The sequence below is a fragment of the Ictidomys tridecemlineatus genome, chromosome 2 (genome assembly GCF_052094955.1).
Source record: "Ictidomys tridecemlineatus isolate mIctTri1 chromosome 2, mIctTri1.hap1, whole genome shotgun sequence".
Taxonomy (NCBI): Eukaryota; Metazoa; Chordata; class Mammalia; order Rodentia; family Sciuridae; genus Ictidomys; species Ictidomys tridecemlineatus.
In genome coordinates, this window is record NC_135478.1 from 644,155 (window position 1) to 669,382 (window position 25,228).

A 25,228-nucleotide genomic window follows, 5' to 3' on the forward strand; every position below is an offset into this window, starting at 1 on the left:
CAAGTGCCCGTCCCCCTGGAGCTTGTCCCAGCCCTGCCCGAGCTCATCTGTGACCTCAGCCTGTGCTGTGTGCCCCGCTGTCAGGGAGTCCTGAGCCTCCCGCAGGCTGCCCTCCAAAGTCTGGGCTCAGTGCTCCTCCCTTAGGGAGGAGGGAGCTGGCTGGCGGCCACGCCCAACAGTGAGGATCCACGAGGGCCTGGGGCCACCTGGATGGTCTTAGCCTCCCATTCCAGGAGCCCTGGAGGGGGCAGGAAGGAGGCAGGACCTGGCCTGGGTCTCCCAGGCTGCCGGGGGGACATTCAGAACACTAGACACACCCCCTCCTGGTCCAGGAAGCTGAGCCCAGAAATGACCCCAGAAACAGGTACTGCCCCACCCCTGCCAGACTCACAGGGACCTAAGGGAAGGATGGGGACCTGGCCCTACCCAGGCGAGCAGAGCCAGTCTCGAGTCGTACCCACCCTGGTCCACAAGAGGTTCTGATACCAGTCCCCCACTGGGCCGGGAAAGGGATAGATGGACGGCAGCCCCGCCAGCCCAGTTGCTCTGGCTCTGGGGCCCTCCCTGGGGCTGGACTGAGCCCCTCCTGTGTCTGCTCTGGCCTGGCCTGCCGGGGTCCCAGAGCTCTGCCAGAAAACCCTCTCAGATCCGTGCTCGCTGCCAAAGAACAACAGCAGGGCCAGGGGCTACTCACAGCCTGGGTGCTCCTACCCTTTGGGACATTTGGAGGGACAGGTGGGGTCTCACTCTCCAGGCCCCCACCTGAGCACCAGCACCCTTCGCCCGAGGGAGCAGGAGTGTTACCTCGTGGAGAGCTGCAAACTGTAGGCAGAAGCGCAGCTGGGACATGGCTGGGAAGCGTGGCTGTGCCGGCCGCTGGACAGGTCCCCTGGAGGAGCCGCCTAAGAGTCTCCCTCATGACCATGGAGGCAGCCCGGCACCGGTCCGTCCCAGGCGGACGGGGGCGGAGGGAGGACTGCGCTGTCTCAGGCCGGCTGCATTTGCATGTTGGGTTAGTCACGGCCTCGCGCCTACTTCCTCTAAGGCCGGCTGACTTTCAGGAAATGATGCCTGCCTGGTAAGTCAGGGCAATTACTGGCAGAGCGAGGAGAATTACTGTACGGGGCGTAATCCAGCCACAGACGGGCTGTCAACAACGCAGGGCTGCCTGGTCTGGGTGCGCCCTGCCAGCCTCACCAGGCTCCTCTGGGGCACTGGGGTGGGGGCAAACGCGAGGGGGCACAGATCTCAGTTTCCCCAGGTTGCTAAGGTGCCAGGTTCTGTTCTGCCTGCTCCCTGGGCCTGGCCAGGGCCAGATGCTGCTCCGGGGTCCTCACAACAGTTGCTGGGAGGCAAGGTTTCTGGGAATGGAGGTCCAGCCCCTGTGCTCCCCACACCCCCCTGCCCACACGGGGAGCTCCCCTCCATCTGCTGCTGATATGTGCTCCCCTCTTGGAAAGCAGTTCCTGGAGGGGCATACTAGAGGCCACAGGCAGGACAGGACACAGGGCTGCTGCGACTGACAGCTGGGGGTGGGCACAAGCCTGGCCTGCACCCAGTGCCCAGCACAGCCTGCAGGAACAGTGGTGGCTGAGAGTAGGGCCTCAGCTTGGTGGAGAGCTAATCTGAAGGAGAACACGCTGGATTGGCCATTCGGCAAGCAGAGCTCTGAACAGAGGAATATCCTTCTGCCTGCCCGGCCAGGGACCTGGTCCAGACTGTAAGGTGGCACCTGGATGGAGTCCTGCGTGGGCATTCCTGATGACACCCAGAGTTGGGTGCTGAAGACCCAGGGCCAGAGGGACAGAGCAAGCGTGCCTCCACTGTGGATTTCAGTAGCTGGAGCAGATGCAGTCCCACGTGCCTGTGGCCAGACTGTCCCCTCCTTGTAAGGTGAGGGGCCCATGGGGAAGCAGTGCCCCCAGATGCCTACGGAGTCCAGGTGGTGGGGCCACTCCCAGGGCTCCAAGGGGAACCAGGAGGCCCCAGAGGCAGCACCCACAAGGGCCCCCAAAGGGCTGTCAGTTCTAGACTCTGAGACCCTTCAATGCCCAGCAACAGACAGCGTAGACCAAGGTCACCACCCCTCGGCCATGCCGGCAGACCAGCTGGGGCAAGAGCGCCCCCACCTCACAGCCCCAGGGTGCCTAGATCTAGACAGTGCATGACAGCCAGGGCCAGCAGCTGGCAGAAGGACCCACGCCACGCGTGGCTGGCAGGGTGTGGGCAGCCAGCCACTGGGGGCCACCCGCCCACACCCAGCCCAACAAAGCGACGTGCACCTGCAGCTGAACCCCGGGAGGGAGCCTGGGAGGAGGGAGGCAGGTCGCACACAGGCTGGACGCCCAGTGTCCAAGGCACAGCAGCCCACCTGACCACACATGCCAACAGCCCAGCCCAGCCATCCGGGGCGGCCTCAGCCAGGCAGGAGCCAAGTGACGGCTTACATGGACCTGAGGACCTCATGCATGTGACCCAGTGACAGGAGACACCCAGGACAGGAGTCCAGAGTCGGGACGTGGACCTGTGGGTCCTGGGCTGGGTGGGGATGGGGAACTGCTCGTGGAAACAGGGCTTCCTTCTGGGTTGGCGGAATGTGTGGAATTAGATAGACACGGTGACTGCAAAACTCCGTGATCGTACTTTAAAAGGACGAACTTCATGTGAATTTTTGCCCCCAGTACTCCAGGGGCACTTTACCACTGAGCTACACCACCAGCCCTTTTTGTTTTTTTATTTTACAACAGGGTCTCACTAAGGGCCTTGCTAAGTTGCTCAGGCTGGCCTCGAACTTGAGATCCTCCTGCCTCAGCCTCCTGAGTGGCTGGGATCACAGGCGTTGCCAATACATCCAGCAGTTATATGGAGTCTCATTTTTAAAAGGGTTAGTAGGAAACTAAAATAAAAAGACAAAGTATAGTGCAGACTAAAATCAGGCTGACCAGCATGAATGCTGTGAGACACCCACAGACCACCTGAACTCTGACCCCAGCCCCCACTCCTGTCTCCAGAAACTTGCTGTGCAGTAGAGGAGGTGAGGGCCAGAATGAGTGGGTACTTAGGGGACGGGCACTCAGGCTACGGGGATTCATTTTCCAGGGGCAGCTGGAGGGGGTCTCCTGCCTGGGGACCATCACCCACTCCCACCCCAGCCTCTCTGCTCACTCTCAGCCTCCAAACTGCCCCTGACTTCCTGAGGAAGGTGTGGCGGTGTGGACCAGAGAACATCTGTGCCCAGGGCTTGGCGCAGTGTTAAGAACAGGGCCACAGCTGCCTTGGGGCCCACTGGTTCCACACCAGGAACGGAGCCACCTGGCACCAGAGCAGTGCAGCACTAGGAAAGGGGCCCTGGGGCAGGTGAGCATGGCGACAAGGGGCTGCAGGGGTGCAGACTGAAGCTGGGAGGAGAGGTGGCCGGTGCCAGGGGACACTGGGCCTGGAGTGGACGTTGAGGAGGGAGGCACGATGACTGAGTGTCAGGGACAGGCAGAGGACCTGTTCAGTGGCACCTGGTTGGGTGGGCTGTGCCCGTCTGGCTGTGTCCATGCCGTGGGACAGACTGATCCTTAGACCATGTGGACACAGGCCGGGGCCACCCCACCCCTGCCAGGTCCTGGGCCTCCTCCTCACCTCTTGCCTCACTGAGCCCTGGAAGGGCATGGTGGCCCTGGCTGGGCCCTTGGAAGAGCCCTGCAGTGGGTGAGCTTCCAAGTCACAGCAGCAGACTGAGCAGGGGACTGCTCTGTCCCTCGAGTTGGGAAGCCGTGGGTCAGAGAAGGATGTCTGGGAAGAGCCTCTGGCTTCCTGTGGAGTGGGGACTGTGTCTCCCAAAATGACACCTTTGATCCTGACCCGTGGGGCCTGTGCCTCATTTGGAAATGGGTCTGTACAGAGTGACTGATGAGGATGAGGTCACATCAATCAGGGTGGGCCTCGTGTGAGGACAGGTGTCCTCATGAGACAGGGGGACACAGACAGCAGAGCATGGAGGAGGTGGCTGAGTGACAACAGAGGCTGGGGACGAGTGGCCAAAGCCAAGGGACACCAGGTGGACTCTGCAGGGAGCATGGCCCTACACATACTGGACACCAGACCGGCCTCCAGGACTGCAAGGCCCTGGCGCTCTGGGACAGCAGTCCCAGGACACTCTGCTCTGCCTGTGCACAGTCCTGCAGGGCCCAGACGCCCGGGGCGGGCCCAGCCTCGGCCACTGTGTGCCTCACGCTGTAGCCGGGGCCTGCCTTCCTGCAGCCACTCCCTGGCCAGTAGCTTTTGCGGGGTCCCCCTCCCTGAAGAGCTGCTGGTCGGTGGTCCTCGAAGCCTCCAGCCCCCGGGTTTCCTCGGGCCACGGGGCAGAGGTGGGTCTTCTCAACCTGAGTGGCTGGGGAATTACAGGGCTTCCTGTAAGGATTCCCTCTCCCCTCTCTCCCTCTCTTTCCACCCACTGCCGGTAACTGGGAAGCTGGCCGTGGGTGGGCCAAGCCTCTGACCTGCTGAGCTGCGTCTGCAGAGCAGGAGAGTGGAGGCCAGCTGCCGTGGTGGGGGTGGCAGCTCAGGCGGCACTCTCCCGGGCGTGAGCTCATCCCTGGCTTCCCAGCAGCCCCCAGGCTGGCAACAGCACACTGCTCCTGGACAAACACCTTCCTGATAGTCCTGCAACACGGAGGGACCTGGGTGCAGGCCCAGCCTGCTGACCACTCCTGGGAGGCATCCTCCCAGATGGAGGGCCAGTGGCCATGTGGGGGTCCAGGTGGCTTCGGGAGGAGGGGTCCAGAAGTACCCACCCCTGGAACTGCAGGGTATCTATGGGGGATGGGCACTGGGGGCGACACCCGTGGCCTGCAGTCGGGAACCCAGGGACCTCGAGGCAGCAGTGCACCAAGGATGGGTCTGGGGAATGCAGCGGGTGATGAGGAACCAGAGGAGGGGCCGGGGAGCCTGCACAGAGCCCACTCAGCACAAGGAGCAGGCCAGCGGGGCTCCAGACGCTGCTGGCCCCAGTGTGTCCTCAAGTGCACCCCAATCCAACCCAGCCTCATCTGGAACACATGTCCAGCTACTGTCCAGCCCGACTCCGCCCAGCAGCCGCGCTCACCACAGCAGCCACTCCACTGGAGTGAGCTCCAGATGGTGGACACCAGCACAGCCCACACAGACAGGTGGACATGGTGTGGCCTCGCTCACCTGGAGTGCTGCCGGGCCACAAGCCGGTGACATCCTGGAGCTGGTGTGATGGGTACGTAGCTCAGGGGATGTAGTAAGAACCACAGAGCTGGGCACTTGGACATGGTGTCGTGTCTTTTCTTTTGAGGGGTACTGGAGATTGAACTGAGGGGCACTCAGCCACTAAGCCACATCCCCAGCCCTATTCTGTATTTAGAGAAAGGGCCTCACTGAGTTGCTTAGTGCCTTGCTTTTGCTGAGGCTGGCCTTGAACTCGTGATCCTCCTGCCTCAGCCTCCAGAGCTGTTGGGTTGACAGACACGCACCACCACGCCCGGTGACATGAGGCCTTTTCTGTTTTATAAATCATCTCAATTTATAAAAACCACGGGAGCAAAGCCACCAGTCCAGTACTCCCACACACCTGCAGCCCTGTAGGGCAGTCCTCGGGGAGCCCTAGAGCTGCTCCAGGCCACTGCCCAGGGACATGCAAGCCTGGTGGCCCCATGCCACCCTGGAGACAGATGGCTTAGTGAGGAAAGGAGCCCCTCTCCAAGGTTGGCTTTGTGGGTGGTCCAGTAGTGCCCCCCCAGGGCAGTGGGGGGGCAGCGGCTCTCAGGACAGGCCCCAATGTTCTGGTGGCCCTGTCGCACAGCTGGCCATGCCTTGGTCACCGCACCATCTACAGTGACCCGCGCGTTGCATAAACACCCATGAGCCTCCCAATGAGAAGAACACTAAGCAGCAGGGGAGAAGGGACACCTGTCCCTACAGAGAATCCCAGTGATGGAGGAGCAGGCACAAGGCAGCCACCCAGCCACACTTTACGGCGGGTCCACGCAGGCTCCCACGGTGCCCAGGCTGTGCATCCAGGGGACCACCATGCTCCCCGCATAGGAGTCCACAGACACCCCCTAGCCAAGTGTCGCGCCTGGTCCTCAGAATCAGAGATGTCCGCATGGGGCCTCCAAACTGGGCCCCCAGGAGGACCCACCACCACAGCTGCAGGACTCCTGCCTGCACTGCAGAACCTCCAGCTCATCATGGGACAAGCACTCGCAGCACAGGGACGTCCACAAACAGCTGGTGAGGTTCAGCAGGACATCCACAGGAGCCAGGTGGCATCTGGGCACCAGTGCTGTGCCAGGGTGGCCCGGCCCTGAGGCCATCTCTCACGGGGAGACTGAGAGAGGGCGGTGCTCAGGACTCGGATCCTGCAACATTTCCATGAATCTGGACTGTCTTACTCCACGGTCAGGAAGCCTCTCCAACACTGAGCCGCCGTGTGCCAAAGCCCAGCTCTCCAGAGAGCCCCTCCTGCAGCCAGTCCTCTGGTACTGGACCCGCGGGCACCTCTGCAGAATCCAGGCAGGGAGGCCAGAGCCCAGACTAACCAGCTCAGGACAGGGAGAACGCAGGGCGCCCCAAGGAAACTGGGAGGACTCAGCAACAGAGGGGCGGGCTCTCTCCCGCAGGCCAGGGGTCCCAGGGCTCGCCTCCTTTCTCCTTTGTTCCAGCTGCCAGGAGACCCAGGGCTGGCAGCTGTCAAGGAAAAGCCTGATCGTTCCATCCTGGACCCAGCCCTGCTCCACACCGCCCCAGCTCCTGAGCTGCAGGACAGCCGCAGCCATTGCTGGAGCAGAGCAGCTGGCCGCCAGCCGCGTGGAGGCCCAGTTTCTTCTTGCTGCCAGGCCGAGCCCTGCCAGTGCCACAGCGGCCAACAAGCACCTGCAATGTCTCAGCTCTGGTTACAGCCGACTTGGCCACCCTGGCCAGACCCAGGTGTGCAGGCCGGCCCTCCTGAAGCCCAGGGAGAGTCACGTCCCTCTCTTCCAGCTCCTGAGGCCCTGCAGCCCCAGTCCCTTCTCCAGCTCCAGAGCCAGCAGCCCAGCATCTTCCAGGCTCCCTCTCACCCTCCTGCCTCCTCTCAGGAGGACCCTGAGGTGACCCTGGGTGACCTAGCTCAGGGTCTCCCCTGATCCCACCTCAGAGCCCTCTGCCCCGGGAGGAGGACGGGGCTCCTCTGCCAGCCGTCCTGTGTGCCAGCAGCAGGGGCTGTGGTGTGGCGAGGCTGGCCAGGGTAAGGTCTAAACTTCCTGCATCACAGGACCGAGGCCCAGCCAACAGGCCTGGGGTCCTGGGAGGGGAGAGGCTGGCAGGGATCAGGCGTGTGGCTCTCTCCCAGGGAGGCCTGTGTCCAACCTGACCCAACCAGGGTGCCAGCCCCAGCACACTAGCAGGCCTCAGGTGCAGTAGGCACTCAATGCACGGGATAGGCGGGATGGCACGGTCCCCTCTAAGGGGCGGGCACTGGCCCACACTTGCCAGACCACATGCCAAGATGAGCAAGGCTCACACGTGCAGCAGCCAGCACAGCCACCCCAGGCTCCTGCACTCTTGGCAGGGCTGGGAGAGAGGCAGGGACAAAGAGATGAAGGACATGGAGAAATGGACAGAGAGAGACAAGCAGAAACAGACAGACAGACACGGAGAAGAGACAGAGATCCAGAGAGACACAGAGAGATGGAGCCAACGTGCCTCCTTCCCAAACCAGATGCCAAGCCAAGGTACCCCAGGACGCAGCTGGTTCCTTCTGTGTGTGGCACGTGATGCCCCCAGGGCCCCACCCACGCCAGACAAGCAGCCCCACACTGAGCCACCCAGCCCTTTTCAGGCGGCCCTGGAACTGATACTCTTGCCCCAGCCTCCCCAGCAGCTGGGAAGACAGGTGTGCCCCACGGTGCTGGGCCCACCAAGCCACCAATATCCCGCAGCACCGACACCCCTTGGTCCCTCACTGCAAGCGCAAGCTGGCTCTCAGTCCAGCACAGGGCTCCCTGTGGGGGTCACCTGGCATGCTGACCCCAGGGCTGCTGCTTAGCAGTGAGGTGGGGCTAGACAGGCAGGAGGGGCCCATTCTGGCACAGCTCCCTGCCATGAAGAAGGAGCCTCCTAGCACACTGGTGCACAGACCCAAGGTGACGCCCCCTGGGCCAGGCAGGTTGCTCCTCCTGCCCACAGCAGTCAAGGCTGCTCCCCGAAATCAAGCTACACCTCCTGCTGCTAGCAGCACCTGACCAGCACCAGGGGCCCCGGGCCAAGTCAAGTCATCGGGTCTCTGGGAGGACCTATGGCCACAGTGTCCCAAGCGAGATGCCCTCGAACACCAGCCACAGATGAGTTTGTGGCTCTTACCTGAGGCAAGTCGCTGCTCTTTGGCAGGAAGCTGGGGGCGGTGGCCACAGCAGGGTAGCTGGTGTCCGGGCAGGGCTGGCTGCCAAAGGAGGTGGGGCTCATGAACTGACTGGAAAGAGAGATGGGAGGAGGTGACCACGGGGCTTGGCGGTCTGCTGGGCTCACCACCGGGACTCCCTCCTCTCCCCAGACTGGAGCACAGCAGCGTGTCTGCAGCAGCTCCCGCCAGGCAGCAGCTCCCGCCAGACACCGTGCGGCACCCACTCCTAATGGTGACCGCCCAGCACGCAGCAGGCGGGCCGGAGAGCCCCCTGAAAGCTCTGCTGGCCCTTTGGACATGACTCCCTGGCCTCACGCCCAACTTACACCCTGACAGGGCAGACAAAAGCACAGCCCGGAGACCCAGGGGCACCTTCCTCCAAGGTGGGATCCTGTCACTGTCCCCACACCGTTCTGCCCTTTCACCCCAAAATGAGGAGTAGCAGGGCCAACGTGGCCACCCCAGCTGGGAGGCTGAGCCTCAGGTGGGCTGTGCAGAGCTGGGGACAGGGAGGAAGAGGTCAGTGCCCCTCAGCCTTGCTGTTCCCAGCTCCCAAGTTCTGGGGCTCCCTTGGCTCCCAGGACTGCCACCCCTCATCCCTGAAAAAGGAACATGCAAAGAGCACCTCCCCTTTCCTTCCCGTGCTTTTGGAACCCATCCCCCACCCGTCCTGCCCAAGACAGCCACTCCAGGATTATCAAACTATTTTGGAACTGGGGATTAAACCCGGGGGTGCTTAACCACTGAGCCACATCACAGCCCATTTTGAGACAGGATCTCACTAAGTTGCTTAGGGCCTCAGTACTTTGCTGAGACTGACCTCGAACTGGCAATTCTTCTGCCCCAGCCTCCCAAGCTGCTGGGATGACAAGCAGGCTCACTCCAAAGTATTCTAGAATTCCCAAAAGTTCTTGCTATGAATAGGCCCACTCCCCTGGCAAACTCCTACTGATCCTTCAAAACCCAGTTCAGCTGTGGCCTTTTGGAGAAAGGTTCGCTCCTGGTTCTACTCACCTCCCAGTTCCTGACCAGCCTTTGCACAAGAGCCCTGCCTGGTTCCCCACTCTCACCACTAGGCCCTAGGCTAGGTCTTCCTAATGCTCCCCAGCTGGTCACAGTACAGACCTCAGGTAAATACAACCTCCGCAGCCCTAGGCATCCAGGCCCAGCCCGCAGGTCAGAGCTGGCCAGGCCCACGCACCTGGGCTGTGAGCTCTAATTTCAATAGAGCCTTGGGCAACCAGTGTGGCCCAAGGGCAGGTGGGTGAGGACCAGGGCTCAGACACTTACTGGCTTTCACTGGAGAAGGCTGGATACGGTGCCTGTGGGAAGCTGTTCCACCAGGGGTAGGGATAGTGCAGGAGGGGGTTCTGGAAGTGAGAGTGGAATCAGGCACAGGCAGGAAGGGGAGGCCAGACCCCAGCCTCACCCTGCCACAGCTGCTGCCATGGTCAGAACAAGGGGTGGAACCGGGGCTTCCCTGCTGGCCACCCAGGCACTATAGCCTCACCGTGCCTCGGTTTCCTATCTGAAAGAGAGCCCAGGGCACCCGCCCAGGGAGCTCCCCCACCAGGTCCAGGGCCCCTGGAGTGATGGGGGACTGTGGATGAGATCCAGGGTCAGAGTGTGCGCTTAGAAAGCACACAGCCCTAGCTCAGCCCAATCCAAGGTGAAAGCAGGGCCTCATGGGGGGTACTGAGGCCTTCCCCAAGGTGTGGGGGGCCACTCAGTAGTGTCCCTTAGTGCCCCAGGGTTAGCCCCTACTGGGGCCCTGGCTTCTTTTGACTGGCAGATGGGAATTCCCCGGGGTCACTGAGGAGAGGCCACCGGCTGGGCACCCTCTTATTGTCACAGTCAGGTCTGACGGTCACATCAGCTACCAGGGCAGGGGGTTGTTTGCCACACTCCTGGCAAGGAAGCCCTCCCCAGACCCCTGTGGAGCTGGACAGTTCCCTGGGCCCAGCTGCGTCCACTCAGCCTTGGGACCAGGGTGCGAGCTGGCACCAGCCCAGGCAGCTGCACGGCCTCCTCACCAGCTTTGCATCCTCACTACCCCAGCCCAAGCTCCCAGGGTCTGCCAGCCTCCAGAGCAGGACCCAGCAGCCAGCCAGGCCAGGCCAGCCCAGCCCAGCCACAGCGGACCTCTGGACTTCCAGGGCTCCATGGGCTGCCGAGGCAGTCTATCAGAATGGACAGTGAAGCGTCTCTCCAGCACAGGGCCGGGGCTCTTAGGCTTCCAGCTCCAGTACCTACCCTCCTCAAGACCACAATGGAAGGAGGCGGGGCCACCATGACCAGGTGGGGTCTGCTGGCAACCCCACATCTCCCCAGAGCCCTGGCCTAGTGCCTTCCGCCTTCTGCCCCAGTCAGGGAGAGGGAAACTCAGGCCCAGCCCGGCCTCCCCAAGGCAGAACTTTCCAGAGCATACTTGTGGCCTTTAAGATGAACTACAGTAAGCCTCTAGTACGTAAGCAGAGGTGAGAGGACTGAGGGCCCCTAGCTCTCCTAGCATGCTTCACCTAGGCCTAGGCTGCCCTGAAGGAGCCCCAGGACCAGAGGACCCCCTAGGTAGCACAGGCTCTGGGCCTCCACCTGGTGAGGGATAGTAATGGCCTGTCCACCCAGGCCCCCAACCTCTGTCCAGTCAGGGGCACCTGATCCTCCTTACAGGGTGACTCCACATAGCTGGCCAATCAGAGCTTTCTTTGGGACTTTGTGCTGGTACCAGGGGTGGCTCCATCTTCAGAGGGCAGGCCCTGGGGTGTAACTGGCCAGAGTTGGGCAGCTGTGCTCCAATTAGAATTTGTCTAGGGATTTTCTACTGGAGTGGGAAGGGTAGTCTGGCTTTCTCTGAAGCAGGAAGGGCAGGCCAGGTCCCCAGCATGGCCTGTAGATGGCCACCAGACACCCTGCAGCAGCCCAAGCTTGGAGAGCACCAGGGAGCCTTCTCTCTGGGGGCTGGGGACAGTCAGGGTTCCATCCACACCTCACACCAGGGACTGCATCCCCGCCCTGCCCAGATGCATTTCTGAGCCCTGATAGTTGCTCAGACAGAGCCCCAGCCTGCCAGTCAGTAAAGGGGACATGGCAGCAGGGACAGCTCCATCCTCTACACAATGCCAGCTCTCCTTCTGACCCAGGAATCCTATTTTGGATACACCTCCCCACCCGAAGTAATCCATGAGGGGGCAGAAAATACAGCAGCACTGTTCACAGCAGAGGAAAACTGGCCTCTCCCCAAAGGCTTAGCAGCAGGGAAATAATTAAGCGAATGATGGCTGTGCAGATGAGGAATCACCAGGAGGAGGTGTCCGCAGCCATGACTGGTGAGCAGCTGAGGGAGGCAGAGGTGGGTGCTCAACAGCTTCCCAGGAGGGGAGGACAGAGAGGAGCTGGGCACAGAGCACGTCGCCCTGGGCTGCAGGCGCGGGACACCAGCCCAGCCCTTCATTCCGGAAGAGTCGGCTCCTCTCCCAGGGATGTGCACAGGGTCTTTATGCAACGTAGCTCCACATTCAGCCACAGCAGGGTGGGGTGTGGCACAGCTGTGCAGGGTGAGGGCTTGTGTGCCCCTGAAGCCTTTCCAGAGCAAGTCTGGGGAACCCTGGTGCCTGCACCTCCTCCCACACTCTGGAACACAGGCAGCCATGGCCTGGCTCTGCGGGAACCACAGCTGGCTTGTTCTTGCTGCCATCCTCCCACCCTACCTTCCTCCCTCCTGTGTCCTCTGGAGCAATGTCCAGAGCCCATCTGTGTCAGGCTGGCTCTAGGTGGACCAGCACCAGCCTTGGCCCACCCCAGCAAAAGGAAGTAGCTGAGGTTTTTACTAAAGAGTGGATCCCATAACAGCACCTGCCAGAGGCACCTGCCCACTCTGGGGCAGCCTCCCAAGTCACACCCCACCTGGGCCTCTGGCAACTCCCAGCTCCCCGTGAGTCCCCAGTCTGTTTTCTTTCCCACTGTGGCAAGAGCCAGCTCTGCTCAGGGCCCTTTCCTCCTAGGGACCCTGGCACCTCCCACAGCTCTGACATGACGGGCAGAGCTGAACCCTGGTGTTCTGTGTCTTGGGACACTTTAGTGGTCAAACATTGGAAGCAACAAGATGTCCTTGGGTGGGCAACTGAGTCAGTGCAGAGGTCCACCCAGAACAGGGGATGGTGTGTGGTGCTGGAAGAAGGGGCTCCTGAGCCATGAGCCGGGAACACCCCAAAGGCAGCTACCAGGGAGGCCCCGGGCTGCAGAGGCCACGCCCTGGGCAACTCCAGCCTGACATCCTGGAGAGGGCAGAAGTGTGCCCACAGCCCAGCAGGGGGGCAGGGCAGCAGGCAGAGCCTGGAGGACTTCTAGGGCGTGGAAACTGTGGGGTACTCCCGTGTCAAGAGCCACAGACTCTCCAACACAGAGTGACCTTCAGGTAGGCTTCTGACTTGAGTTCATGACAGTGTATTAGCCTTGACCCGTCAGTTCTGACAGGCTTGCCACACTCACACAGGACGCAGTGACAGGGACACAGGGCTTTCTGAACAATTTTCCTGTAAACCAAACACTGCTTAAGAAATTGTCTATTAAATTGAAAGAAAAAACAATGAAGTGCTCCACTCTGGCTCCCACAGGTCAACTTGAGCTGCCCTGGAAGGGACAGCCAGGCAGGGCAGGGGCAGCGTGGAACGGCTCTCCCAAAGGGCCAGTAACTGTTTTGAAAGAAAACATCTAGGATGCCATGGCCCACACATATAAACCCAGAGACTGGGGAGGCCGAAGCAGGAGGAGGGCGAGGTCCAGGCTAGCCTGGGCCACTTAGGGAGACCCCGGCCCAAAGTAAAAGGAAAAGGGCTGGGTGCGGCTCAGTGGAAGAGCCCCTGGTTTCAGTCCCCAGCAGAGGGGGGGCCTGGGTGTGGCTGGAGGCAGAGCACTTGCCCAGCAGGCTGCAGCCAGCAGGAGGCACACAGCCTCAAGACCCTCCCTGCAGCTGGAGGCCAAGGCAGATCCCTTACCCTCACACAGGACCCTCTCCTGACATGGGGGAACTGGGGAACCAGGCTCTGGACTGAGAAGATTGAGGTCAGGGTCATGGGCAGGTTGCCCAGTGCAGCGTCCCACATGAAGGCCACCTTGGTCAGCATTCACCTCGCAGTGTCCAATGAGTCCTGCTCAAGCAGTCCAGGAGGTCAGGGTGCTGGGGCTCACCTGCAGTGGGGACGTGGGACAGAGGAGGCTGCCCGCTGGCGGGGGCTCATGCTGAGGGCACTCCCCATCCATGACAGGCCCCACTGCAAGCATCAGGTGGCAGCAGGTGAGGGCTGGGAGACCCAGGGCCACCAGGCACCTATCTGGGCTTCTTGCTCCGTGGTGGCGGCATCGCGTCCTGTGGAGAGAGGATGAGGGTTCTTCCTGAGGCTGCCCGAGATCACAGCTCCCTCCCAAGCTGCAGGCCTGCTGCGCTGGGCGCTGCTGGGCTGGGAGCTGCTGGGCTGGGCTGGGCGCCGGAGCCTCCAGGGGCTCCTCCTGCTCGCCCCACCCACCTCCCCTGCTGCTCCAGGCTTCCGGGAGGGTCCTGCTGTACCACCCACCTCCAGTCTGCCAGGCTGCAGAGGAACACTGCCCCTCAGCACCACATGAGACTGCCAGGGGGACTCCTGGGGGTACTGAGGGGCCCAGCTGATCTGAGAAGAGCCCCAGACCTGGTTTTGAGGTCAGGGTGCACTAGTGACAACACTGAAAATGTCCGTGGTCTGGATGGCAGGTGGACCTTGAGTCCCCACACTGTCAGATGCCTGAGCACAACTCTGACGCTCCCAGGGGGCTCCTGGCTGGTCCCACTAAAGGGCCAAGAGCCCCCCTTTGGGAGACAGCAGGGACCCCAGGGCAGCCTGCAGGGCAGCGGGCGTGCTCTATGGGCAAGCAGCCCAGAGCCTTAATCACCCAGGCAGGCAGGAAGGGGAGGGCAGCCACACGGAGGCCAAGCTCTGGAGTGAAGAAATCCGCGGGACTTCCAGTAAGCCCTGTCCAGCCACACGCAGCAGCTTACGCAACCCCATGGGGGAGGGGTGCTGCCTTCTGCTGTGCTCCAAGCACACGGGACAGAGGGAAAGGGCCCACAGCCTGTCAGGAAGCACAGGGATGTCTGCTCTGTCCCAGCCCCAGGCCAGCCAACCCTCTGCTCTGCTCAGTCCTGCTGTGGAGATGTCACTTCCTCCTGTGGCCAAATGCCTGGGCTCTGGGAGGCCCCCCTCGCCTGCAGGCCCCAAGCAGTGACCGTGTCCCACAAGGAACACAGGGTTGCTGTGAGCTGGGGTCTTGGCCATCCTCATCAAGACTCTGGCCACGCAGGCCTGCAGGGAAGCTGGGCCCCACTCCTCACAGCCACCCAGCTTCAGACGACTTGGCACCTGAGCTCTGCGGGGCCTCAGTTTCCCCACCGGGAAATGGTCTGTGTGGGGGTCGGTAGGCAAGGCCGCCAGACACTCCAGCTGCTGCAGGCATCCTTCCCCAAGGTCCAGACACGACCATGCTGCTTCCCTCTCAAGGATCTACATTCATCAGGGCTCTGTCGCTGTGGAGGGCGCTGGGCCTCAAGGAGCAGGCCAGCCAGCACCCCTCTCTGCAGAATCCCAAGCTGACCCTTTCCACACGTGGGGGTGCTTACTGGCTCCAAGGACAGCCATGGACTGCAGGGGAGGGGGCACCTGGGCAGTGCCCAAGTGACCTCAGGTGGTCCTTAGGGCACGTGGGTTGTATCCAAGGGCCCAGCAGCAACCAGGGCCTGCTCCCCGGCACCCTTTCCACCAGCCGAAGTGCACCAGTGGCACCCCCCCTGGTGGTGTTGGAGCCCTGCCCACCACCCCAGCCACCAGGCCCGGTGGATGCCCACTCCAAGTGCAGCCCTAGGCGTCTCAGGCCCCACGCTGCCAGCCAAGGCTCAAGGATACTGTTACAAGAAAGAGCCCTTGTCACCCGCAGGGAAGACTTCAGACTTAGCCGGAGAGGTCACGACGAGGGTGGTGTGTGATCTGGGGAACCCAGCTGGCTTCTCTGACCATGAAGGGAGTCCAGACCTGGGCTGGAGAGGGAGTCCAGGGAGAGGTGCAACGGGGCCATGTGAGCAGACAGCCACTGGGCACCACAGATCGTAGGTGAGTGCAAAATGGCGCAGCCCTTGGAGAATAGCCCACAGCACCTCAAAAGGAGAAGTAGGTGCCAGCAGACCTAGCGACTCCCCCAGCACACATGGGAGACGGGAAGGCAGGTGTACACAGAGGCGTGCACACACCAGCCTGAGGAGGCTGCACGGCCAGCAGGCGCTCAGACAGACAGCAGCACTGCCATCCACCTGAAGCATCACAGCCACCAGCGGAAGCAAGGTGACACAGCTCGTGCTCAGTGAGAGCCAGACAAGGCCACAGTGTGTGACACAGTGACAGGAGAGGCCAGCACAGGACATGGACATGAGTACAGGGCTTGGGAGGGACAGGGGTGGGTACCACTGTGCCCAGGTTCCCCACAGGCCCCCTTAGCCAGGGTGGTGCCCATCCTTCCCACCTCACCAACAGGTCCCAGTGCCCCAGGCCTCTCACCCCAATTGCTCCTTCCAGAGGCACTGGGCAGGGCCCTGGCCCCAGTCCCTGCTAGTGTCTCCCAGGCCCTCCGCAGCCCCCCTTCCAGGGTAGGCTCGGGCTTGCCCAAGTGTGTCTGCAACCTCCACCCTGTCTGCTCCTGGCTCCAAGGTCCTACACCCACTGGACCCCCTTCTTACAGTCTTCGCCCCCTCCCCTCGTGGCAATGCGAGGACATGCCAAGTCCCTGGGTGTATAGATGCCACCTGACCAAACTCCGGCAGGGTTCCAGGCAGCAGCTGCAGTGTGCAAGCCTTGGGGACAGAGATCACCTGGGCCACAGAGCCAGGCCTGAGGCCAGCAGGACTCGGCCTGTTCTGCAGCCTGCGGTCTATGCCAGGTGTCCGTCTCAGGTCAGGAGCCCACAGGTTGATCTCGGTCCCCACGTGGGGGCACCTCAGATCAGGTCTCAGCTCACAGCTGGAGGGGTTCTTAGCTTCCTTCTGAAATCCAGTTTCCAGATGAAGCAAAAGGAAAGAACATGGGACGAGGGACCACTCAGGACCACGACTGGCACCTGCCTCCAGCCTTGCTCCTATACCCTGTGGGTCCTCCTGGCCAGCCAGACCTCAGTGTGAAGCTGGGAGCCCTGGGACAGGTCACAGGATGTCCCCACGTGGGCACTACCAGCCAGCCTCTGTGGGCACCAGTCTGAATAATTTTGCATTCTCCTTCCCTGAGCAGAGAGGCTCTGAACGTCACTAGAGTGACCTGGACACTGCCCTGGTCCCGGAGGTTGAGGACGCGTGGACATCACGAAGCTGGACTCAGCCCCTGAAACCTGACTCTGGCTCATTAGAATGGCTTCTCCTCAATAAAAGGGTTCAGCACGTGCTCTCGCCCTCTCTTTCCACGGACCCTTAAGGTCAGAGGAGCCATCGCAGGACCCAAAGAAAAAGGTCCCTTTGTCTCTGTGTGGCCATTTCACACAGCCCAGTCCCCTGTGTTCTAGTGGCGAGGAACACGACGAGCTCCTCACCTCTGGACAGCCCTGTGGCCCAGCTGGGGCTCCGGGGTGGGGGGACCCAGAGTCTACGGGGTGCCTCTGCCCTTGAGGCCAGGTTGCTTCTCTGAGCACAGAGGAACCACCATGGCTCCCATCCAAAAAGAGGGGTGCAAGGAGAGGGCAGCAGGAGACCCCGTGACCTGCTGCCAGCCCTGCCCTCTGAGCTCCAACCAGTGCCTCTCTGCAAGAGGGGCCTGTGGCTGCCTGCACCCACATCCTCACACCACCCTCTGACCACACAGACCGACCCCCCAGCGCTTTCTGATAAGGACACAAAGTCCCCTCAGTGGAGCCCTGACTAGGCCCCAAAGCTGCACTCAGAGGCGGAAGCCCTGGGTAAGGAGTGAGAGACACATGCGGCGGAGTCTGCTGACTGGCCCGTAAGGACTCTCAGGGCTGGTGGCCATCCACTGCTGCAAGCCACCTGTTCTGTAGTCCCCATAGAGACCACAGGATGAGGTGGCCAATGGCCTACATCTGCTGCCTGAAGAAACCAGCCCAGGAGAGTGACCTAGGCCGCTGTAGGAAGAGGTGCAGGGTAAGGAGCATGGTGGACACAGAGGGACCCTGGCCCTTGGAGCCAAAGCCCAAGGGGCACATTGTGAAAGGGATCTGGCCATGCACAGCCCATGGATCACCTTTCAGCCATGACCTGGCATCTGCACAAGCTCATCACCCACCACTGCAAAATCTCAGGATGGCTCACACCTACCACTGAACACTCAGGAGGGCTCATCACCCTCCACTGCACTCTCAAGACAGCTCATCCACCACTGCAAAAGCTCAGGACGGCTCACACCCACCACCACACAAGCTCAGGACGGCTCACACCCACCACCGCACAAGCTCAGGACGGCTCACACCCACCACCGCACAAGCTCAGGACGGCTCACACCCACCACCGCACAAGCTCAGGACGGCTCACACCCACCACCGCACAAGCTCAGGACGGCTCACACCCACCACCGCACAAGCTCAGGACGGCTCACACCCACCACCGCACAAGCTCAGGACGGCTCACACCCACCACCGCACAAGCTCAGGACGGCTCACACCCACCACTGCACAAGCTCAGGACGGCTCACACCCACCACTGCACTCTCGAGCTGCTGCAGCCACTGAATGAACATCCCCGTGACCCCAGCACCAGGCAGTGGGAAAAGTCGGTGATTTCACAAGGCTGGGCCCACACGGGGCAGGGTCCTACAGAATCCAGAAACCTGATCAGGGCCCAACTTGGCTGTCCAGGACCATCTAGTGCAGGAGGGGCACCTCTGACCCTCGCAGGCATCAGGATGCCAGGCCGTGGAGACAGAATGCTGCTGTCCCTCTACACAGAGGCCTCCTTTGAATAGCCAAGGGCTTCAGGGAGGCCTCAACCACAGGATTCTGTCCCTAGTAGGAGACTGACCAGAAAGGCGCACAAGCCAGGGACACGATGAGACATCTGTCTACTTCTTGAGTGAGGTGGCCCCACAGAGACAGCCTGGACCCCTGGAGATGGCAGGGGAGGTGCTAATGTCAGACCAATGGAAATGGAGAGATGCTGACCAGGGACAGGGAAGGTCTCCTTTCCAGGTCCCCTTCCACAGGGCCCCAGGAGCCATCCCACACATTTCCAGTTGCTCTTCTTCACTCGGGTATCAGTGGCCACTCAGCCTGGCCTGGCCTGAGCTTGACCAGACACTAGCCTGGGTTCCTGAAAATCCTGGGTTGGTCATATCCAGCTGCTCAGGGTCCCCAAACCCACTGTAGAGACAGCCTGCTGGCCCCTCTTCCCACGGAAGAGCATGCCCCTCCCGTCCTCAGGGCACGCACAGCTGCATCCCCAGCCTCCAGGAGGACTACTGTCCCCACCGCCTCTGTGTCCACTAGGTGACTGCCTATCTCTCCTGGGGCTAGGCCCTGGGAGGGCAGATGCCTGGTCTGTGGTGAGCACTTGACAGACAGCTCTTGAAGGGTTACAGGGAGAGCCTGGTCCCGAAAAGGAGTGGCTGAGGGCAAGGGACCTTGGTGGACCCATGAGGACACTGGCCCTGACACCCTAGCATCCTGGGACCCCTTTCATCAGCTGAATGGCTGAAACCACCTTCCCCCAAACAGATGGCTGTAACGCGCCGGGTGGCCAGTGGAGGGGGAGCGCCCCAGGCCTTCGGGGCATTGGCCCCCCGACAGTTTCTCCATGGTGGGCAATTTCCAAGGATGAAAAGGGAAGGATGCATCAGAGGGACCCTTCCTTCATTTTTCTGCTTCCTAATTTTCCAGTACTAGGAACTTGAACTTAGCCCAGGGCTCTCCACTGAGCTACATCCCCAGTCCTTTCTACTTTGAGACAGTCTGGCTAAGTTCCCCAGGCTGTCACGGAATTTGCCGTCCTCCTGCCTCCGCCTCCCCAGTCACTGGGGTGACAGGTGCGTGCCACACCCGGCCCCAAGGGTCTTTCCAGAAAGATCATAGTTCTATCTAGTGACACACCCTACCCCCCCTCACTGAGGCCAGGCGACAAGAACCTGGCTATGGGGAGGCTCCTCCTGGGTCAGCTGGCGCCAGCGCACTCTCCTGCCTATTCCTGCACAGAGACCTCTATGTGACGTCTCCAGGTTGCTATAAAGGTTAGCAGGGAGCTACCCAGAGAACCTGCCTGCTGCAAGCCACACAACCAGCCAGGCCCAGCCTCCTTCCCCCCTGAGGGTGTCAGCAGCTCCACAGGCTCCTTAAGGAGTCACCAGGCCCACAGGGTGGGTATGCCTGGGTCCCATGCACTCTCCTTTCTCTAGGGCTGCAGGGCCACAGGAGCCAGCCCAGGACAACTCAGGAGGGTGCAGGACAAGGCAGCCAGGCTCACGGCCTCCCCTGAGCTGGGCGCTTCAGGATGGAGAGACAGGTGGACGTCCTGACACAGAAGGAGCAGGCACAAGTGCGGGCCTGAGGCTGGGAGATACCATGCAGAGACACAGTCACCAGAGACGGCCTGCCTCCAGATGGGGGCAGAGATGAAGCCTCTCAGAGCAGCGCTTTTTCCTCCTCAGAAGCCGGGATGAGACCAGTAGGGGCGGGCAACCAGCAATAAGAGTGAAACCTGCTTTGCCTGGGCCAGGCCCAGCTCCCTGCAGCCCACCATCCGTCGCTCTGGCCTCAGACACCTTCGACCAAGCAGCCATCACACAGGGCAGCACACGGGAGCCAAGCCGCAGCCCCGAGAAGCCCTCCTGGCAGGGACACCCCACCTCACCAAACGCTCCCACGGGAAGCAGGTATGCGCTCCTCTCACCTGTCCGCTGGCACGGGAGTCCAGGGTGAGCCCACAGCACAGTCAACCAGAATGCCAACACTGGCAGAAGGGAGTGTGCGCGCCCACCAGCGTGGATGGGGTCTGGCTCCCACTCAGACCCCCGAGAGGCAGGGCCCAGACCTGAGAACTGTCTGCTCACATCATCTAGGAAGGTGCAGGTTCCAGAAGAGCCCCCTGAAGCCCGCTTCGGAAGCCTCTGGGGAGAACCATGCTGAGAGAAGCCCCAGCCCTGGGGAACCCTCGGGATCCATGTCCCTGCAGCCTGTGCACGTCACACAGGCCACCCACACCACAACTCAGAAGGGCCTCACTGGTCCCTCTGCACACACTCCAGGGCCCAGGGTGCTGGGCACAGGGCCACAGCGCGTCTCCAGCCCCTCTGCTGACCGTGGGAGAAGCTGCACCCCTCGACAGCCCTGAGCCTTCACCTGGCTGAGGGAGGCTGGCTCGGCACACCATGGCACACTCACCAACTGCCACTGGTATCTCTGATGCCCGACCCCAGGAAGGTATCCCCACCTGCCCTGCACACCACCGAGGACCAGCCCCTTCTTTCTGGGCTTCTGCTTCCCCAGAGGCCCATCCTGGTCCTGGCAGAGCCATGTCCTCACAGAGGGTGCCTCAGGGCCAACGATACCCACAAACCTAACCCACAAGTGCCCCAGAAGCCCCAGTGCTGGCAGTGGGCATGTCCTCCCCCAGGTCCCCCTGGAGCTGCCCATCAATGAACCGGGCCGTGGGGCCTGCCTCTCTGCCTAACAGCAGGCCTGACCAGGCAGCGAGGCGACTCTGACTGAACCACCCACTGGTGGGAGGTGGAGCTGGGCGGAGACTGCACTGCCCCTGCCCTCGCCCATGTGGGAGGGACAGTGTCATCCCTTCAACTGGGCCCTCTGCCAGGTGGACCTGGCAGGTGCCTGACACAGCAAGGACTGGGTACCTTTGCAGGGTGCTCCCCAGGGATGGGGGCCTACATTTCAGCAGCCCTTCTTATTCTGACACAGACTCGCTAAGTCACCCAGGCGGGCCTCCATTGTGATCCACCTGCCTCAGCCGACTGGGCTGAAGAGTCAGGCCTGGCCAGTCTTGAGGGGTCACACTTCTCTGGACCCAAAACCCATCTCCCAGCCACATAAGGTAGATCCTGGGAATAAAGTGGATGAGTAAAGAGAGGACCACTCTGACCCTCAGCCCCACCCAGGACTACCCAGAGCTGACCAAGCCTCATCTGACACACAGGGGCACTGAGGCTGGCAATCTGATGCTGGCCTCTTCTGACCCAGGTGAGAGTTCTGCAGACCAACCCACCGGGTATACACCTGGGCCAGTTGCAGGGCTCAGCATGAACACGGTAACTGCTGCCCTCCACCCATGTTCCAGAGTCCAAATGGACTGAGCACCAGGGCTGGGGTTCTCCCAGCTGGGCCTGAGGTGTGTGAGGGCCACACATGTGCCTAGGGGCACGTTTGGGCTGACCCACAGGGCCAGAAGCAGACCCAGAGAGACTGACAAGTGACAGGGAGGGCTTGGAGGGCTGGTCCCCATGGTGGGGAGGGAACAGAGAAGGCCCTGGGGTGGCCACACTTCTGTCCACTTGGCAACTATGGGACCTCGTTTGGAACAGGGTCTTTGCAGTCACAGCTGGCTAAGGTGGCATCATCCTGGAGTGGCTTGTGCTTGTTTGGCTTCTTGTTGGCAGCGCCATGCGAGGCAAGTGCTCCCCACTGAGCCACACCCCCGCCTGACTTGTGTTCTCATAAGACAAGAGGCTTGGACGTAAATTCAGAGAAGGCCACTTGAAGACAGAGGCAGAAATTGGGGTGATAGGACACAAACCAAGGAGCTGGGAGAAGCAGGAAGGACCCTCCCTAAAGGGAGCGTGGCCCTGCACAGACCTGGGTCTCAGACTTCCGGACTCCAGGCTAAGAAGAGGGTAAATTCCTGTTGATCTGAACCTCCCAGTTTGGGTACTCTGTGACAGCAGCCCGGGACACTCAGGTGGGAGGGCCCAAGCTCCAGCACAAGCCAGCCCTGACCCTCAGCCGATTCCCTGGGAGCCCTGTGGCTGGGAGTGTTCAAGGACCAGGGTGCTCCGGGACATGACTGGCCCCATGTTGTGACCTTGGGTTTCCAGAGCCCCAGGAGGCATGTGGAATGCAACAGCCCTGGGTGCCAACACAGGCAGAGGCCACCAAGTCCCAGCAGGGGCACAGCAAGGCTGGGAAGACTGGAGCTAGGAGGGAGGCCCATCCCTCCAGGGTGAGATGAGGTAGGCCCTCTGAGGAACAGGAGGCAGGGAGGGGTCCCACAAGTGGGCTCCTTTCAACTTCCAGTTCTGCCCTACAAGCCTCCGGGGAAGCCTGAGCCAGGCCCGCCTGCAGGACCCGCACCCCAGGTGCCCCCACCCTGGCTGAGCTCAGGTGATCTTCCACAGTGAAAGGCTGGGCTGGCTGGGGGCTCCCTAGGACACCCCCTTGCTGCATTCTGCCCACTCCCAGGGTCCTGGGGACCAACAGCTATAGTCCCTCACAGCCTCCTCTGCCCACCAGGGGGGCTCTCAAGGGGTCACAGTAAACCCTAATTTCCAGTAGAATTCCCCATCTATCCCTTCCAGAACCTTCCAAGAGGCAGAGGGGCAGGGGAAGAACCCCAGGTGGGCATCTCAACTGCCAGGCTTCTGGTCCACAGGGCTGGGCTCTGGGATGGGGGAACATGCACCTACTCCAGGAGGAGTAGTGGTGGGGAGGACCAGACCAGCCATCTCGGTAATCAGCAGGGCTGCCAGCCCTAGGCGGCAAGAAGGTGCTGCTCTGAGCCATCCAGCATGGCTCGGCCTACACATCCCAGCAGCTATGAGCACAAGGCCTCACTGCCTGCGGCCCCACCTGTGACCTGTCGAGGGTTTCACAGATGGGGAACTGGCAGGGGCCCCTTGGCTGACTCCACAGCCAGGGCCTGGCACAGTCCACATGAGGCCAAATGAATGCCCAGGAAGTGGACTGCAAGTGGGAGGCCTGGTGCTGAGAGCTGGAGTAGCAACCAGGTCAGAAAAAGGGGTTGAGATGCCACCACATGCTACCCCAGACTGGGCCACTGTTCCCAGAGCCCCTTATCCAGGGCCAGAGCAAGTATGGGATGCTGTCCACACTCAGCCCCAGATACCAGAGATGCTGACACCTGAGGAGGAGAGCTACATCTGAGCAGCCAGGGCCAGATGCCAGACCCTAGCAGGTGCAGAGGGACAGGGACAATGCCTAGAGCAATGCACCAATGCAGAAAAGGAGGCCCCGAGCCAGGCTCCGGAGGCTCCAGAGGCAGTGACCTGGGAGCACCAGCTGGCCATGGCGGGCATGTGCCAGCCAACTAGCCCCCACAGAATAGTGCCCTTGCAGTCATGTGGTGAGGAGGGGCTGCACAGAGCAAGATGCACCCACATTGACAGTGGGTGAGCAAGTCATACAGACCTCCACACCCCTGGCCTGAGGCTCCTCAATCTCAGGGAGTCCAAGACTCGGCTCTGTCCACCCCCAGGTATGGCTCAGTCTTAACTCCTGCGCCCGTTGAACACGCAGTGCCTGTCCGTGCTTGAACTTGTAACCCTCTCTTCACAGGGACATGTGAGAACAGCCTCCTACAGCGGTCAGGCGTCTTTAATGCAGGTGTCCTGTCAGGGAAGCACCTGCTCAGGTCTTGTGCTGGTGGTCTTCTCTGACCCCCAGCTGCCTTTTCCTGAATGGGTTGTAAGCTATACCACTCCCATGTCCTGGTCCTTTGAAACTGACATGGCCTTGTCTGTCTAAGGCCTACGAGGAGAGGCATTTCTGCCATCCCATCCTGGCTGCTACCCCGACCTCTGTTGGCATCTTTTGGAGAATTTTGAGAAGAACAGAGGCTGGGGCTGCCCATAGCCAGGCTACACTGGCCTCAGTGAGTGACCAATGGTCACCACTGTTCCCGGGCTCCTTCAGTCCAACCCTGGTGCTAAGAACATTTCCAGGGAATTTCATCCCAGCCTAAAGGGCACTGGGTGTTCTGGAGGTGGAAGGAGGCTCACTCCTAGCTCAGGGCTGTGTTGCAGGGCCAGCCAGCGCGAGGAGACCAGATCCCAGGCCTACACACGCTTGCAGCAGCACCGAAACACAGCAGCAGGAGCCCAGGGTGTTCAACAGAGCCTAGATCTGTCTCACCCTGCGTTGACAAGTGACCACAAACTCAGCAGCCTCAGCCACACATGTGCCCTCCTGGCTGGCACCCTCGCCCACAGGAGACAGATGACACCAGGGGCTGTGGCCTGTGCTCTCATCTCCCAGGGAGCCCAGGCCACTACAGCCTACAGCAGGTGGCTGCAGCCTCCTGAGGCTGCACAGCTCTCCTCACACTGCCTCTCCTCTCAGCCCCACACTCACGGTCTCTGCCTTGTCCCCTGCCAGGTCCCTTCTGCCTCCGGGTGGTGAGGTCTGGGACTGTAGAACCCACAGGATGCCATGGGTCACTCAGATGCTCCAGGAGCCCTAACTTGACCCCATCTGCAGAACCCCCTTTGCCTAGAAAGGGCCACATTCACTGGCCCCAGGGATTCGGACAGGGCACCTCTGAGGCCAGTCCCGGAATCCAAGCACCACACAGCACCAGCCACATGGTCTCAGGCCAGAGAAAGGCCACAGGCACCTAAACCAAGGCTTGCAAATGACCAGCCAGGCTGCACGGGACTCGAGGGTGGTGAGCACAAGTGACATGTTATGGGACAGGGTCCTGCTCCCTTCAGGCAGCTGGAGGCCTCAAGGTCCCAGAGCATCTTCTTGGAGGGAGCTGGGTGGGGTCAGCCTGGGGCATGCATGGGCCACCTGGGAGAGGCAGCAAGCAGAGACTTCCCACAGGGGAAGGTGACCTGGGGTTTTCAAGAGAAACCATGTGTCTAG

At 61.4% G+C, this 25,228-nt stretch overlaps 1 protein-coding gene and 1 long non-coding RNA gene across 9 annotated transcripts in view; one reads left to right on the forward strand and one right to left on the reverse strand.

The window, feature by feature from the left end:
* The window catches only part of Sbno2 (strawberry notch homolog 2), a 47,823-nt gene that overhangs the window by 18,146 nt on the left and 4,449 nt on the right, over positions 1-25,228 (reverse strand). For 3 of the 8 annotated variants that reach the window (XM_078032410.1, XM_078032387.1, XM_078032396.1), the window contains 3 exons: positions 13,586-13,763; positions 9,689-9,768; positions 8,359-8,467 (listed from right to left, as the gene is read on the reverse strand). In XM_078032410.1, the coding sequence (XP_077888536.1) occupies positions 8,359-8,467; positions 9,689-9,768; positions 13,586-13,678 (282 nt within the window). In that variant the 5' untranslated portion in view covers positions 13,679-13,763. Of the gene's footprint in view, positions 1-804; positions 3,952-8,358; positions 8,468-9,688; positions 9,769-13,585; positions 13,764-13,968; positions 14,290-25,228 lie in introns of those variants that run through there. The other 5 variants (XM_021730817.3, XM_040290774.2, XM_078032401.1 and 2 more) reach the window with 4 other exon arrangements.
* Positions 14,422-16,844, forward strand: LOC144370888 (uncharacterized). Its single transcript, XR_013430951.1, has 2 exons — positions 14,422-15,531; positions 16,696-16,844. It is a non-coding gene; the product is annotated as an uncharacterized LOC144370888 (long non-coding RNA).